The sequence below is a fragment of the Cottoperca gobio genome, chromosome 4 (assembly GCF_900634415.1).
Source record: "Cottoperca gobio chromosome 4, fCotGob3.1, whole genome shotgun sequence".
NCBI classification, from domain to species: Eukaryota; Metazoa; Chordata; class Actinopteri; order Perciformes; family Bovichtidae; genus Cottoperca; species Cottoperca gobio.
This window is the reverse complement of record NC_041358.1, coordinates 20,890,018-20,908,051: the sequence shown is the minus strand read 5'-3', so window position 1 is coordinate 20,908,051 and position 18,034 is coordinate 20,890,018. Positions and strand designations below refer to the sequence as shown.

At 41.2% G+C, this 18,034-nt stretch overlaps 2 protein-coding genes across 2 annotated transcripts; both read right to left on the bottom strand.

Annotated features, from left to right (window-relative positions):
* Positions 1-1,987: 1,987 nt before the first annotated feature.
* rabggta (Rab geranylgeranyltransferase subunit alpha) lies at positions 1,988-8,702 on the bottom strand. The gene is made up of 17 exons (XM_029430343.1): positions 8,578-8,702; positions 8,188-8,224; positions 7,919-8,029; positions 7,162-7,286; positions 6,849-7,036; positions 6,446-6,703; positions 6,175-6,258; positions 5,970-6,052; positions 5,010-5,105; positions 4,058-4,163; positions 3,903-3,954; positions 3,736-3,824; positions 3,535-3,623; positions 3,339-3,455; positions 3,121-3,234; positions 2,893-2,980; positions 1,988-2,238 (listed from the first exon to the last, which is right to left on the bottom strand). The coding sequence occupies exons 2-17, from the start codon at positions 8,188-8,190 to the stop codon at positions 2,090-2,092; spliced, it is 1,752 nt and encodes a 583-aa protein (XP_029286203.1). The 5' UTR covers positions 8,191-8,224; positions 8,578-8,702; the 3' UTR covers positions 1,988-2,089.
* Positions 8,703-9,370: 668 nt separating this feature from the next.
* Positions 9,371-15,697, bottom strand: LOC115007463 (GTPase IMAP family member 8-like). Its single transcript, XM_029430342.1, has 6 exons — positions 15,682-15,697; positions 13,007-13,738; positions 11,755-12,453; positions 10,426-11,205; positions 10,148-10,300; positions 9,371-10,068 (listed from the first exon to the last, which is right to left on the bottom strand). The coding sequence occupies exons 1-6, from the start codon at positions 15,695-15,697 to the stop codon at positions 9,842-9,844; spliced, it is 2,607 nt and encodes an 868-aa protein (XP_029286202.1). The 3' UTR covers positions 9,371-9,841.
* Positions 15,698-18,034: the final 2,337 nt, after the last annotated feature.

Genomic DNA, 18,034 nt, shown 5'->3' with positions numbered 1-18,034 from the left:
CGGCATCATTCATTTCCATCACACCGTGACAGTTCAACAATGACTAGATCATCTAAAGATCGTGTGCTCACCTACTGTGTGGGAGGGTCCACTCCTTTCTCACTGAATGGACACTGTGTAAGACTGAGTTATCCACACCGACTGGTTCAGTCGGTTTTCAGTGAGTTTCTCAACTTTGTGATGGGTCAACGTCAGTTATCCACAGACTGCTCCTCTAACTGTCGGATGGATGGCTGTGGAAATTGCTACTGAGTCACATTATGAATTGTATCATCTTGTTTCCCCTTTAGTGACACCACAAGGTTGCCAGTTTTTCCCATTCACTTTGGTTTAGGACTAAATACCTCCAAAATGAATGACATTCCCATCAGTCTTACTTGATATTATCAGCATTGTCACTGTGAGCATCTTAGCACTTAAGTACAAAGTACATTTGTACCCAGTTACAACCTCCCAGAGCTGCTCATACATCTTTTTCACATTTACATTCCATGTATCATTTTGTCATTTAGATCTGTAATTCTATTACGTTGGTTATTCTGTACACACACACATCTATTGTATGTGTGTCCGTCCTGGGAGAGGGATCCCTCCTCTGTCGCTCTACTTGAGGTTTCTTCCATTGTTTTCCTTTTACGAAGCGAGGGTCTAAAGACAGAGGGCGTTGTTTGACGTACAGATTGTAGACCCTTTGAGGACAACAATTTGATTTATGATATAGGGCTATATAAATAAAATTCACTTGACTTTTCATGTTGTTTTTTCCTTTAATGTGATCTGCCAAAAGGTGTATTTTTCATTTCAGTTGACATGTTTTGTTGAGACACTCCCCAAAGGATGTTTGCTGCCTAAAGGATTTCCTTGGAAAATTGCATTTCATAAGTAAATCAAACATCACAGTCACATTTTCTTCCCATGTCAAACGCACCCAAATGAACAAATAGTGATGTAACTGAAGGCTGGCAGCCCATCATACAGTGAATGGGGTAGGAACAAATGTGCTCTTAGAAAAGCCTGTATATCAGATGTTTTCTTGCACAACAGTAAAACAAAAGGACACGCAAGAAGCTTTTTGGAAGGCAATGACACAATGTGTGCAGTTGTGTTTTTACTGGATCTGTGACTCACTGTGCAACAGTATAGTGTCATATAATAAATGCTTTACACAACCCTTAAAAAATGTGGATGAGAACTGTTAAATCAACCGTTTAAAAGCAATAAGCCGGCATTGCTGCACACCAGTCTATATACAATTATTTTTACTCCATTTTCAGGCTTTCTGCATGCATTTGGGTCTGTTGACAGCCGTACGCACACACAAAGAAATGCAACATTGGTTATCACACACTCACACTCACACACACGTCTAGACATTTTGCTGAAGGTGTTAGACCAGAGTCTTTCACTAAAACAGTTTCAGGGTGTGGTTCAGTAAATGGACGTGAAAAAATATGAGCTCACAGAACAGCCTAAATATTTGGTTAAAGAGATACAGCAGTTGAGTCAGAAACTAATATGTGCCTTTGGACAGACCTTTGTTTATGTAATTAAGTTATGTCGAACAACAATATTAGGCTAAAATGGTTGAGTGTGTATGGGATCATATTACATAATCACGATCACATAGGCATCCAGTAGTATATTAAGGGTGGGTGAGGGGGGCACCTTCGTCTTCGTCTGAATGAAGGCCCACAGTCAGACTTGTGTTGAGAGGTTTCTGACTTATGCCCTGAGGCATCCGGCTTTCAGACTCTCCGGGATATGTGTGATTGACAGTCTCCCCAAACAAGTGGCACAAACAGAGTCACAATACGGTTGAAAAAAACTCTCTCTCTCTCTCTCTCTCTCTCTCTCTCTCTCTCTCTCTCTCTCTCTCTCTCTCTCTCTCTCTCTCTCTCTCTCTCTCTCTCTCTCTCTCTCTCTCTCTCTCTCTCTCTCTCTCTCTCTCTCTCTCTCTCTCTCTCTCTCTCTCGCTCTCGCTCTCGCTCTCGCTCTCTCGCTCTCTCGCTCTCTCTCTCTCTCACACACAACAAACACAGCGGAAAACGGTGAGTGACAATAGAACGACGGCGATGAAGATGGTGGCAGATCAGAGCAGGAGGTCTGTGACTGAGGGCAGCAGCTCCGCCAGCTTCGACTCCACGTTGTCCGTCTGAGTTACAGGGTTGCCACGGAGATCAAGGCACTTCAGCTTGGGGCAGGAGGCCAGCGGCTGAAGATCTGCCAAAGTGGAGATTTCTGTGCATTTGAGTGAATGAAAAAGCCTTGATGTGTGTGTGTGTGTGTGTGTGCTGTAGTTAGTAACATTAGCAGCGCGAACAGAGGGGAGATAGAGCGCGCATATTCCCAACACTGGTGCAAACGTAAGATCCACATGTCAAATATGACACTTGAATATTAATTAATTTTTCTAAATATAAAACCTGGAGGCCTGAATTTGCATTAGAAGGTATGCACTGAAACTGGAAGTCAACTGTCATTACAAAAACTAAACTTGAATGTAGCCTCAGTGACATAACCTGGAAAACACATTAATTCCTCTCGAGTGCATCAGGGGAAGTGAAGCCTAAAGGAGAAGACGTGCTGTTAGGTGTCTCTTCCCGTCTTAATGATGCTGCTAGGTCTGTGAAGTTGCTAAACAACGTTTCAGGTGAAAATTAATTATTCATGCATTAAAGCTGAAGAGTCAAAGACACCCTTGTGCTGCTCGCGCTCTTTAGCGGCGCTGTTTTGCAGCATTGAGCCGTGCACGTGTCTAGAGTCACTTGTACACTCATGCACTTGTATGAGAGGAGTACACAGAGATAATATGAACTGATCTCTCTCACACTTATGCTACAGGGTTAACACAGATCCAGGACAGGACGTCCTCCAGAGAAGATTTAAGGATACTGTTATTCTTCAAGAGGACTTCCTCCAGTTTGGGAAGGTGATACACTCCTTCCAGGTTTTCTATAGAGTTATCGTCAGCCTCCAAGACCTGCAAGCGTGAACATTGTTAAATCAAATATGTTTCAGAAAAAGAAGTAATCATTATGTATCTTTTCAGCTGTCCAGAAGAAGAGAAGAAACACTGCCTGTGTAGGACATATAATAGGTTTGAAATGAGAGCTTTGTCACCTCCAGGCACTGCAACATGGCGAACTGAAGAGGCAGCCGCTGCAACTGATTGGAGGACAGATTGATATGGGTAACCAATAACAGCTGGTCCAGATGGCATAATGTAGTCAGACTCTGTTAGAAGAAAGAACAAATAGGAGAAATGACTCATCAGAACTTCCATATACTACATAGTACTTCTATATAAGCAAGTTTAATTGTCATGAATCTGAACCAACCTTGTCAGAAATACTGAAGACACGCACTTCAGCATACTCCATTTTCAGGATGGTGTTTTCAATCATAAACTTGCTGCAAAGGTCACTGTAATATGCAGAGCGCATGGAATCCACTTCCTGGAGCAGAAAATAACAACTTTCAGTCAGTGATCTATTTCCTAGTCAGTGTCATTGACTGCATATGATTGGTACTCACTCTCAATGTTTGGAAATGAGCAAGTGTCTCTTTTTCATATCCCAGAGGGTCTAGTGCCCTCATCAGGAGGATAATGGTCAATAAGCACCCTGCCAAGGCAAGGGAAGGGTTTCAATGGCTACATGAAAACAGCACAATCAGCGGCTGCAAACTTCAGGATTGTGCATTTATGTGACGTTAGGGATTTAGTTCTGTGCTTACACTTATTGAGTGGCTCCAGTTCTTGTAGCTGGTTGCATGATTGCAGCTCTGACTGCAACACGGAGGTCTTCTCTACCGAGAGTTCACTCCTACAGAGAAAGAACACACTCAGTTCTTACTCCTTAAAGAGAACTACACAATGTGCCGTCACTGTGTCAAGACAATACCTGAAAAGCTCCTGATCCGTGGCAGAGTCCCGACACCAACTTTCAGATCGACCTGTGGAGGTTAAAAGGTCACAGTGAGATGACGCTCGAGGAAGTACACATTTGTGGTCCAGCCTCGAAACAGAACATGTAAAGAAGAGCATGATATGCATCACCTGTGTACAGAGCACAGTCTCTGTGCGTGGGTTTTTCAGTCCAGTGCACAGTCAGGTTGTGTTCATTTGGGATGTCGCTTATCGTTCCAGGAGGAAGATCACAGATCTGAGCACGCGTTAGGTTAAAAAAAAAAAAAGAGCTGCGCAGTATGACAACAAATACAACATCCTTAATGGCAAAACAATAAATTAGACAATCAAGGCTTTTAAAATTGAATTTAGATTAGACCAATAAAACATTCTGACACTAATAGAAAGAAACTGAATTTAAACTAATTTAATTAAAAAACGAAATAAACAGATAAGGCCAAATATACATACAATCCCTGAGTGAGGGACCAGAATGAAAAGTGTCTGGCCACAGCTGCTCTCAAAAAGTGTGTTAAACATGGGATTATGAATGAATGAATAAAGATGATAATACAAAATATATAATAACAGCTACTTGACTCGCATGTTAACATCCATTTCCATGACAGCTGAGCAAACTACACTCCGCTGCATCAAAATATTAACACCCACTATGCCGTGCTAATTATAGATATTATGTTTGAATAGGACATAAAAAAACAAAAAGACAGAATCATTTTTTCCAAATGGTGTCTCGTGAATTTAACTACCTTATTGGAATGAAGGAAGCTCAGCCTCTGAACACAGATACAAACAGCACTCAAGGTAGCTGTGGAGAATTCCCTTACTCCTAAAAATGCATCTCCATCAGCTGTCTTCTACACTAAACCTGCTGTCCTCCGTGTTACTGTGCACTGACGGGAAGTCTCACTGCACATCACACTCCTTTACGGTACTCCTTTTCACACACCACAACGTCTTATCAGCACGTGGTATGTAAAGAATGACGAGAATGTTAAACCTGCATCCTGTTCAACCAGCAGCGCACGGTGACAGTCAACAACGATGTCTGTGGCGTGAGCAGCCAATGGAAAAAGGATACCCAGACAGGGCTGTGTTTGAAGCGAGGGTGGACGCTGCTCCACTCCACTCTCTGGGGCAGACCGTCGAGGACCAGCAGCAGGCCGACAGACTGCGCCTAACGGAGCGGAGGAGAGAAGACAGGTCGCTCAGTAAACGCGGGGTACCACATGGACACTACATTACATGTGGTTACACACACTGTTTCAAAACTCTTCACAAAGTCAGCATACAGCAGTCAGTGTGGAGCAAACTGTGGAGAACTTTGATAAAGTAAATCAAACAAATGTTTTCTCACTCGACCACCATATTTACAAGCCAAACTGCTCGTGTTGACTGTCCAACTTTTACATTGAAATTCAGAACCTGACAAAACACAACTTTAGTGTGAATTGTACTGCAAGTTGCTACATTCTGCTCATAAAATAAAAGAACATAAACCACTAATTTGGCCATATGAAAGAGTTGTTCCAGGTGAGGAAAGGGGGCTGGAGGACATTAGGAGGACTCGATATGTAATGTGGAGAAGAACTTGTGGCCAAATGTAGAAGACAAGGTTAACAAGCACTGCTTTAATCTGTATGTGGAGCTATTCCTGTATGAATATATGTTTTTTTTATTTTATTACTTGAAGGTCTTTAGTTTAGGAACATAAAACCTACTGAAGCCTATTGCAACATTTTGTTTCTGTCGTCTCTTTCACGGAACAGAAAAGGGTCAGAGTATATTTTCACGCTTCAAGTGTACTTTCTTCTATTTTACTCAATGTACTACAGTGATTGCATGTCGGGCTCTAAACGTTGCATTTTGAATTTGAGATCAACTGTGTGTGTGTGTGTGTGTGTGTGTGTGTGTGTGTGTGTGTGTGTGTGTGTGTGTGTAGAGTTGGGAAAGAAAAGTAGACTTGGTGTAGAGAAATGTGTGTAATGGCTTGTTAAAAACATGTAAGCATTATTTCATGAAACCAAGTGAAGATTCTCACATTAACAGGCCGAGAGAAGGCGACCGCCACTCTCTCCTCATCCCGACTGACGTACACACAGCTTATCATCTCTTCACGTTCCGCTGTTAAAAAGGCAGAAAACGTTGTTTGTGAAACTCATGTTTGACAAATGACAAAGCAAATAATTGCATGCACCGAAAAATGGCTAAGAACTTTTATAAATGTGTGTATATTTAAGACATACCTCTGCCTAGCAACCAGCGATAGTAGAACCAAGCACTCTGGTCGTTAGGGTCAGTGAAGAAAGCATTCTGTACAAGCTCATATTCTGAAAATAAAACACATAATGGGTATAGTAAGATGCTACAGGTGTTGTATTACACAGCAGACATGGCTTGCAAAGTTCTACTATTTATAGCCATTGTAAAGCCTCAGACTGCCCCCTGGTGGTTGTTATTAGGTATTGCGGACTACACACGCTGGCCATTCATTTGCGGAGTTGTTGTTAAGTTTACCTTTGAGGAGCTGCTCTTCACAGACCCGATGGGAGTGGATTTGCGGAGAAGGTGGAGGGGAGGACTGGGGAGGCTTGCAGCAAGGTGATGGAGGCTCAGGGGACTCTGGGTGGAGCAGTGGCAGCAGGGTGCTGCGGTAATGCCAGCTGGAGTAGTTGGAGAAGTTGGAGCCAATAAGACGATCAGTAAACGCCAACTCCTTATCCACAGGCACACCGGACATCTTCACAACCATCCGGCGATAATCCCAGCAATGGACTGGTCAAATATGGTGCGAGACATGGACGGAAGGAGGCAGTAAAATATCAGGTCGAGATAAATTACAAAGAAATTGCAAAATGATTCAGATTTTTCAACATACTCCTTATTCCCTCCAGTTTCCTTTTTCTACTCCATTACTCACAGTTGCGGTCGTCCAGGTTCAAGCATTGGTCACACAAGTTGAGCTCTCTGGCCCAGTCCGGTCGAGGCAACCGGGTTGAGACCCAACAACGGTGGTGCCAGCTGCCGTAGGACTTTGGCTTCACCTTCAGGCAAGACTCAAGAAATGACAGCTCAGCCTCGTAAATCTTTTGCACTTCATCCTCGTCCCTGCAGCGGACAACGAGAAACAAGAACACAATTCTCCTGTCATATCTCTGATGATGATGATTTACCATTCAAAAAGTGTTAAACTGTGAATTTACAGGTGACAAGATAACTGGTAATGATCTCACTTCACAGTCTCCAGGTGCATTAGGATCTCTCTTCTGTAGTTCCAGAGGGTTGCAAAGTCAGGATTGGAGGATAGTAGCTGCTGGGAGATCTGGAGAGCCTCATCATCCCAAATACCCTCCTTTCTCTGTCATGAGAAAAATGAGGAAGGCAAATAAACAATGCGACAGGCACACACACAAAAAATGTAGGAAATTAGCAAATTAACTAAACAAACATGAAGCGGATAAATAGGCACAGCTTAGTCAGTGAAACTATTCAATAAGCACTAAGCATGACATTTGGTTTAAATACTGTACTTTAGCTGTCACATATGGACTGCCATATAATAGATAAGGCTGGTGTTATTCTTTATTTTTTAGTCCGTCTCTAAATTCTTTCGGACTTCCCTATCCTGTGTGTGGCTCTCAGCCCAGAGCCCATTTGTAAAGTAATTTCCTATAACAGCTGGGCACTGGGTAAATGGACCTTTGGTGCTCAAGTGAGTATTTACAGCAACAGGAGCGGGTGTGAAATTGGCAAAGAAAAACAAACTAGAATGAATGAAGTTCCATGTTCATGGTAATGGAGAACATGTCACCTCGTGCAATGGTGAGATGGTAAACTGTATCAGGCTTACAGATAATACTTATTCATTTAATTGTTGTTTGTTCATGGGATTTGTTTTTAAAAATTGCAAGAATATAGAATAACACTAGCAGTATCATAGGAAATATACTGTATGGTATATATGGTATAAATATGACTTTCTAAAAGGACCTTAGAGAAACAGGCATCTCGTGCAGCCACGTATATCTTCAGTTTCTTCTCCCTGTCCTTTCTTTTCTCCTCTTCCTGCTGGGCTGTAGATTTAACCTTCACTCTGCCATGCTGTCAAAGGCACACAAAAAAGGGTGAGGTAGAGAAAGCACAGTTCAATCTGCAGGTTTAGGGTTGTTATAAATAATGGGTGGCTACATTTACACTATGAACACTGTACAAGCAGTGAATACACATACATTTCAAAAGAAAATGAGTAAATATCTTACCATCCTTTCTGTTTGTGCAGGAGACTTCCCAAAAGATCTGTTTATGATGGAAAATGAGGAACGATATTCAGGGTTAGGCCTGAGTAACGTTTACATTACACAGACGCACAGCTGACACACGGGATCAGAAGTTATGACAGGTCAACATGATAAGCTCAGCTGCTATCTGATCATCGGTATGTATATGTTTAGCCCTCCGTAAGGTTAAAACACTGAACATAATCAGCCCTACGACTGCAGTTAGCTTGCTAATTAGCTCCGTTTCCACTAAACAACATTGGGATGGGCTCATTCAAACCAGCACAGACTAACAGTCAGCTGCGACATAATTAATATTTTCATTACAGATAAGCACTGAACACATCATGGTTTATCCCACAAAGCACCCACCTGTTTCTTTTTCACTTGGCTTGGTGTATGTTTTCAGAATTCAGTTTGATTTGTCATGTCAGGATTTCTAACGACTACAATTCCTCACTTCCGTCTCATGAAAATGACGTCAGCGTATGTTTCTGGTCGCGCGGGTTTGTCGCTCTCTAGTGGAGAAAATAGCAAACAGCAGCGTACATTTTCTTTTTATGACTGGAGTTTAGAGACATTTACAGTATATTTGTGTGATTAATCACATATTTGATTTTTACGCGAAATTATTATTTTTCTTTCTCCGTACGTTTTTGGGATCGCTTCTACTCGCACGTGTTTGCAGATAGACACATCATTTAAAATGATGTGTCTATCTGATATCTCTATCTGATCTATCTCATACAAAGCATATTTATAGAAATCTCAAATAGGCTACTATACATGGTAAAGTTATCATATATGTTACACAGGAGCCCGATGTAGATATATCTGGCCAAATATTTTCATAACATTTTCTCCCAACATTATTTGAGAGGGACATTTGTAATCATTCGCTGGCATTGTTAAAGTACATGTATGTTAACACTGAATGAGTATTCTTTTTTTTGATTATTCTTTTTATTGTTTATTTAAGTTTTAAAGACAACAAAATAATATAGCTGACACTTTTGTCCAAAGCGACTTACAGTAAGTGCAAACAATCATGAGGATACCACTCTGAACAGCAATAATCTTGCAAGTACATTAGCTTCAAATTGCTGTAATCATGTTAAGTGCAGTACAATAGCTTCAAATAAGCCAAACCAATATAAGTGCAGCATACAGAAATGATATGAATATTTAATTATAAAAGGTATATATACACACAAATACATATATAGATTACTTTGTTGTGAAAAAAAGATATGACTTTCACAGATAAAACATACTGTAACCACTTGGTCGGTTACCACCGATACAATATGAAAGCCTGTACAATCTTTATATAAACATGTTAAGGACCTGGATAATAAACCTAATAGATATGATCTTGTTTACTGTTAAAACCATAATTTACATTTCCCAATGCTTGTTTAATATTCAAAATTCTTAGCACCTCCCCTATTTACCACATTCATCTTTCAGAAAAGGTCTCCAAGTGCTGTATCATATTGTGATTACATGGTATTATTTCTTCCATTATGTTTACCGTAGGTCTACCTTTTTGTTAAACCATCGAGAATCCCCTGAAAGCAAACTCTGCATTGCTAAAAGGCATTTGTTTTTCCTTACATCAGCCCATTGACACTGTTCATTCAAGAATATTTTCTGTGTCGAAGTCCAAGCCGTCGAGTGGAACCACAGATCTGTATCCTGACGTCTGAGAGAAGTCTGAGAAGTTGAGGGTCAACTGGTTCTCTACATTTGTGCCGATCTGAAGTGTGGACAGCCAACCTAGAACTTTATCAAAGTTGTCGATGGGATGGTTCTTGTCTGTCGAAGGCTTAGAGATAGATGGTGCTGGACTCTCTCCTTTCACTGTCAATGAGACAACAGAACTGTGAGGTCATGCTTAGAGCTACTGTGAATGCACAATTAGGATCTCATTAGTACTTACAGCTTGGGATCAGGAAGTCGAAGCTGCTCCGAAGTAGCTCTGAGGATTTCATTTGTATGTCCTTATTCAGCTTTTCGATCTTTTGGCTGAATTTTGAGTCTATGTTTTCCTCCTTGACATTTCCATCTTTCTTCTTCTGACCAATGCCTTTGGCTTTGATCTTGGTCATGTCACCAACTAACAATTTATCAACAAAACAAAAGGTTAAAACAACAGAATATTTATATTATGATGGAAAAAAACAAATGAATCATCACCCATCACAGCGTAATACTCACGCAGGGTCTTGGATCTAGTGGTTGTCGCACTTCTCTTGATCTCAGCTTGCAGCTCGAGAAGTGTTTCCCTGAAGCCCGTCATCAACTTCACCTCTCTCCTACTGTACTCCTCAGCCAGTCGTTGCTTCAGGACATGTTTGAGCTGCGTCCTCCTGAATTTCTCATCAATTCTTTCGTAGATTTTTTTCATGTCAGGGCAGAAGAGCTGTTGGCTGCTCCCTTCCACCATTTCTTCTGTCTTCTCAAACAACTCTGTAACCTGACCCATAGCAGCTTTCTTCATATTGTTCACAACATGGTATCTGTTCTCACACTTGTCTATTAACCAGCGTAGCGCGCTATGCTCCCTCTCAATGTGCTCCTCGATGGATTTATCTGCCAGTCTGTCTCCATATGTGAACAGAACCATGGTGTGTTTCCAGATGCTGACATCAAAGAGGTTCATGTGTTCCTCCAGGGCGGCCTGCTGAGCTTCTCTGAATGTCAGGTCCAAGGGGACAACCAGCAAAACAGCATGAAACCCTGATGGGCTCAGCGACAGACCTCGTGCAATTTCTTTGTCCATATCTTCAGTGCAGTTGCAGGGATCCTTCCGCCACCCCGGGGTGTCGATCACTGTGACGAGTCTGCCAGCAACTTCCTCCTTCTCCACCTGACAGATCTCATTCTGACAGGTGGCGAACACTTCTTTACGCAGGATGTTATTTCCTGTTGCACTTTTTCCAAAACTCGCCTGACCAAGCATCACGAACGTCAGCTCATGTAATTCTTTACTGGAATCTGAGAAGAAAAACAACCGCAGGCTGAAAAACACGTCACATCTTGTACACACGATACCAATGAACAGATTTCTCCGTAAATAATCATTTGGTAAAAATATGGTTGAATCTTAAGCAGGAAAGGCGAGTAACAAAGAACATTTGTTTAGATAGAGAGACAAATAAGGACTGCAAATACATTGAGTTGCTATTACTGCAAAAACAATAATTGCCCATAAAGCAAATATTGACTTTTTTGTCTATCAATATGTTTTAGAAAGACTAAGAGTCTACAGCACTGTAGCTGGTAATATTGTCCCTCCAAGTTTTCAGTTAGTCACAAGTAGACACTGACACTGAAATGGGATGATTACTTAACTAGAAGGTCACTCATGGAGCGCAGACCTCTACCAAGGCCGTTTCCATTGGTCAAAAATGATGCATGTATCCGGCCACTAATTCGGAATCGGACCCGTTCAAAGGTTTAATGGGTTCTTCCTTGGCCCATGCTACACCCTTCCACCATGTTTGAATAAAAATCGGGCTAGTATTTATTTACTAGCTATATTACCTCTGAGGAATTTTCTTTTGACCATGACTTGACTTTGCCTCAGTGTTGCTCTTTCATCCACACTTCTTCTTCTCTCTTCAGTGGTCAGAATCATCTTCTCATCCAGGACAAAACGCTCCCAATCATTTCCAGCCACAGTCTCAGTAATTTTCTCCAGCAGCTCCGTGATTTGAGTACCATCATCCGTATTCTTGTTATCAATGACATGATATCTGTTTCCACATTGTTCAACTAGAGATTGCAACGCCTCTCCCTCCCCTTCGATGTACTCCTCTATGGTGTGTGTTCCCAGCCAGTCTCCTCTGGTGAAAACGATAACGGTGTGTCTCCATACTCCTTCTCCAAGGAGCTCCATGTGTGTTGTCAGGGCATCTAAGTGTTTGGCATTAAAAGAGGCATCTGCGTCTATCACCAGCAGGAAGACCTGAGGCCCAGGGAGGCACAGAAACAGGCTGCGTATAATCTCATCTTTGATCACTTCAGGAGTGTCAAGCGCAGGGAAGCCTTTCCACCACCCTGGAGTGTCAACAAGAGTTGTTTCAGTTTTACCCACAAAACCCTTCTGGGCCACCGAGCATGACGTTCTTATTCCTTCTTCTTGATGTTTGATTCCCAAGACTGTGTTCCCTACTGAGGTTTTCCCAACGTTTCGGCTTCCCAAAAGAATCATCTGGAGTTTTGGGAGAGTTTTCTTCTCTTCTGTTGGAGAAAACAAAGATTGATTATTGAATTTTACACACTCCTTAAGAGCCTGCTATTAAAGTTATATAAAACAATTTATTAGTATTTAATTTGACAATGTAAATATGTATTAATAAATGTATAAATAATGTGACTAATAAAATCCATCAATACATTACCATACCAAAATATATTAAAAGATGAATTAAATTGGGCATTTTCAATCGGCATTATGTTTTAACAATTGTTACACCATTTATCAGATACTTCTTATATTCCAAAGTGGACCTCAGATACCATGGAAATGAAAATAAATTATACATTTAATTAGCAAATGGAAAAATAAATTGGAAGCAAATTAATAGTTGAGTAGTGTGGAGATGACAATTTTCACAGGGGGTCATGTGGCTAAATGTTTCTTGGATGGTACCAGATGTCTAAATCTCGGCAAGAAAGCAAATAATATTGCCCAGAATCTAAAACTATTCCTTTAAAGTAGTTAAGGTAAGCATTATACAGAAATATACAATACAGGAAGTATTTGTTTGAGTGGACCCACTGTGACATTCACCTGGAATGAGGGTTTGCATTACTTCTCTTTGGTCTTCGGACCGCCTCCTTCTCAGTTGTGCCCTTTCAGCCACTTCTTGTTGCTTCACTTTAATGATGTTTAACGTCTGCTCATCTACCTCGTAGTATTTGCCATTGTTGTGCCACACCATCTCATCTATCTTCTCCAGCAGCTGTGTCACCTGAGATCTACTCAGATCAGAACCACTCCTGTCCTTGTTGTTAAACACATGGTACCTGTTTCTGCATCTTTCTATTAACCACTTGAGTGAGTCTCCTTCACTCTCAATGTGCTGCTCTATGGTCTTCTTCCGGAGGAAATCCCCACAGGTGAACAGCACCATGGTGTATCTCCAAACCCGCTCTCCCAGGAGCTTCATGTGCTCCTCCACGGTCTTCCTCCTAGTCACAGAGAAAGCTGTGTCTATGGGAATAACAAGAAGGAAAACATTTGGTCCGGGCAGACACTTGGACGCGATGAGTTTAAATCGTTGCTTGTCCCCCTCTGGGATCTCAGTGAGGGAGAGGGAGCTGCTCCATCCTGGAACATCGACCACGATGAGCTGCCTGCCCTCGACCACCTCATGCCTCACTTCAGACTGAGCAGTTCTGGTTCGGCCACACTCAAACCTTTCATTTCTCAGTATTGTGTTGCCAGAGGAGCTCTTGCCAGCCCATCTCCCACCAATCAGGATGAGTCTGACCTCCGACAGGGTGAAGCTCTCTCCCTCTCCTAAAAGACAAATGAAAAACGTTTGGACCAGAAGTGAAGAAATAGAGAATTGACAGTTTTACCTAAATGTAAAGTTTTCAATAACTTTGCTGAACAGCTTCGTTGTCTTGATGACAATGCATTTTGTTATGATCAAATTGGCTTAGAAACTTTCATAAAAGTATGTCAGCAGTATCCCTCATACTGATCAGTAGAACATCATGTCTGTTGAGATGAAAAACATAACCAACAATGACAAGGTTATCACAGCAGGTGTCTCTGCTGCGTTGGCTGACTGACAGAGGAATGCTCTTAGAAACTTTTGCCTGTGTTGTTTCTTAAGGACTTTATGGTAGAGTTATTTTTGACTTTATTAATCCCTTTGATATGAGAGACAAAGTCTGAAGAATAAGAGTAAGGTGAGACAAAGCATTTTTAGAATGACCCTTGACTAAAACAAATCATTTTGAGGCAAAATGAAAAAAAGCTACAAGGAAGAAAAACCAACAAAATCAGATGAGACTGACTCATCACTTGTCTATGTCATTTGTGCTAAAACACATGAAACCGATACTGCAAATGCAGGCAGTCACCTGACAAAACGTGTGTGATGTAGCGCAGTGCAACACAATAACAAGTGCTTCATTTCTTAGAAATGGGTACTCACGATCTTACATGTTTTAACGTGATTCTGTTCTACGTTCAGAGGCTGTACTTTGTAATAGTATCATATTGAACTACATCAAAATGAAAGGAGTTTGTAACATTTTGTCCATCTCTTTTAAATATATGTAGATATCTAACTAAAATGTAACAACACTATCTCCTACTAAATTACAATCCTATACAACTAAAATGCATTTTCAATTATATTTGAGGAAAACATCATTTCTCCCGGATTACACTCGCTGTTTTAAACACTTGGTTAACGTTGTAAATTGAAGGAGAACAAAACAAAGGCAAGGTTATGTTTAGGCAACAAAACAACTTGGTACTATGTTTTTTTATGCTAGTTTGGCTTGAGATGAATATGTTTGTTATGTTATTTCACAAAACAGTTCAATTGTCTGGAAAACGTAATTTCTTAGGAGACCAGGCTGAACGGAAGGAGTCTCTGTCTGTCTATGTGTCCTTCGATTTTCTCGACAACCTTCCTTCGATCGACTTCACACTTGACGGGTGTATTGCTGAGGACCCGAGGAAGTGCAGTGTCGAGTGTGAGCTAATGAGATCTACAGAACATAGTTATGTTATGTTTTGAAAGAGGAACTCTGTCAACCGTCTCCACCGAACGGCATGCTGGGTTCAGCTCTCTGTCGATGTTTGTGTAAGCTTGTGACGCATGTACTTTAGCATTGCTAGAGGACGCGACTATGTCATGGAAATCTGCTCAGGACCCATGGAAGCACAGCGTCGTTAAGTTGTGTGGATGAAAACCAAGCAATCAGCCCTTTCCGAAAACACAGTATACATTAAACAAAAGTAGCAAATAGCAATCCAAAAGTGTATGTGTCATTTTTTTTCTTACGACTCAGTACTTACATAACACTTCTGGGGAGGAGTTTAACCTTCAAGGAAGAAGATTATTCTGGGAACCCGTCTGTGTGTAATTGTAAATCCATGGCATTTACTGGCATTTTGCTTTTGTTTGTTTTTTAAATACATATCAAGACACGTAAAGACTTAACTGTCTTGCATCATTATGTTAGTAATGTTTAAGGTGAAGGAAATGCTTTTTGTTCAATGTGGCTTGATTAAGCCGATTTTACCTCAGAATAGATCTGCATGTTGTACTGATCAATGCATAATATAAGTAATATAAAGAAGAATGCCTTTAGAAAAATTCACTTTTTACAACATATCAAGTCCTTGTTACTACTAAAGTACTTTAAGTTATTACACCTCGAAGCAGGTTAAACTACGCAGCAACATTTGTCTTCAACATTACTGCTTGATTAACTCACCATGATCGTTTTCCATTATTACTGTCTTCTGTTTTCATAGCCGAGTATCAACTAAACACTCCTGAAGATTCTGCAAAGGTCAGTGGATGAAGTCGGTCCTCAGGAAAGAATATTTTAAGAAAACAGGCGTTAAGGCTTGATTTACAGCCTGTCCGCACTGACTTGACTGTGTGCAGTGAGCTAAAAGGCAAATGAGCACAATGTAATTATAGAACAGTCAAATAATGTGGCCTAACTGGTTTTCCTCAGGTTGTGTAACACATGATTGCGTGTCACAACATGTGAACAAAATCACCTCAAGTATTACAATGAATAACACTTATATGGACCATGTATGAAAGTGAGTAAGAAAAGGTAAAAGTACAGTCAAAGCAACCTTTGTTTTTAGAAACTCCTTACTTCTACCTCTATTTATACCTGCTGCACCTCTGTAGTTTTCCACTACCACTCCACGTCACCGGCACACCTGGGCTCCAGCTGCAACTTAAGCCTCACGTGCTCAACCACTCTTTGGTACCTGTTGTTACTTGTTACCGGTTGTACTGGTTGTTATTTTAAAAGACATGGAAGGCTGGTGGTTAACACAGGCTATTTTAAAAGACAACTATGCATTGTTTTGGTCTGGCTTTACTCTTCACTCTTCTTGACTTATTGGCTATGCAAAACAGAAGGAGAAGCTCATTATCATAAAGAAAAACGTGATTTTTGCAGAGGAAAATAAACTTTTTTTTAAAGCGGCGTTTTGCACAAATAAAACGGCGGGGAAAATGTGACATTATTTAAAATAAGGGTGAAAATAGTGGCACTTAACGGCGAAAGTGCCAAGTATTTTAAATAATCATCTACGTATCATTGCAAAAATAAGACACATCCTGTCTCAAAATGATGCAGAAAAACTAGTCCATGCATTTGTTACTTCAAGGCTGGATTACTGCAACTCATTGTTATCAGGTTGTCCCAAAAAGTCGCTTAAGACTCTTCAGTTGATCCAAAATGCAGCGGCACGTGTATTGACAAGAACAAGGAAACGGGATCATATTACTCCTGTATTCGCTGCTCTGCACTGGCTCCCGGTAAAATACAGAATAGAATTCAAAATCCTTCTCCTGACTTACAAATCAATTAATGGTCAGGCTCCAGCATATCTTAAAGATCTCATAGTACCTTATAAACCAACTAGAGCATTACGCTCCCAGACTGCAGGGTTACTTGTGGTTCCTAGAGTCTCTAAGAGTACAATGGGAGCCAGAGCCTTCAGCTATCAAGCTCCTCTCCAGTGGAACCAGCTTCCAGTTTGTGTTCGGGAGGCAGACACACTCTCCACATTTAAGAGCAGGCTAAAGACTTTCCTTTTTGATAAAGCTTATAGTTAGGGCTGGCTCAGGTTTGCCCTGGATCAGCCCCTAGTTATGCTGCTATAGGCTTAGACTGCCGGGGGACACCTCCCTGCTCTCTTCCTTCTCTTCCTCTCTCTTCTTCTCCCTCTCTTCTTCTCCCTCTCTATCTGTATGCATTTATGTAAATGTATGTTACTAACTCACCATCCGGGGTATCATCCCCGGAGTGTCTGTCTCTCATGTGGCAGGTTGCCTCTGATAAAGTTTACGTCAGGATCATGAATCGTGACAGCGCCTGCTGACCTGGTCCTGCTGGACAACGGGAAGCCTTATTGACATTTTCCTGGATTCATCCAAACTTTCTATTTCTTTTTTTTTCCAACACAACATAATTTCTGTCAAATGTGGTATTTGTACTATGTTGTTTATCCTGTACACACGACATCTATTGCACGTCTGTCCGTCCTGGGAGAGGGATCCCTCCTCAGTTGCTCTCCCTGAGGTTTCTTCCATTTTTTCCCCTTTAATTTTGGGGTTTCTTTTAGGAAGTTTTTCCTTATGCGATGCGAGGGTCTAAGGACAGAGGATGTCGTAACCTGTACAGTCTGTAAAGCACACTGAGACAAATGTATAATTTGTGATATTGGGCTATACAAATAAATTTGATTTGATTTGATTTGATAATGTAATTTGCTTTCCATACAGCTTCGAATACTAACAGTAGCCATGTTCATTGTTTACACTCATTATATATTTAGGTTCATAATTGAATATAAAAAATTGAATACGGCCTGTTTATATCCCAGCGCCGGGAGTAACAGCTGGTGAAGCGCTGGGTCTAACCTGTGTCGCGGCAGCAACAGAAAGTGTGTCGATCCGGCGGAGAGTCGGCTGAATCTGCTGACCGCAGATCTGAGACCCGGCGGAGCAATCTCCTGGCAGCGGTGGGGACAAGGTGATACTGCGAGTCCTTTTCTCGTTTCTGCCACTTTGGATTTAATCAAAATAAGCTATCA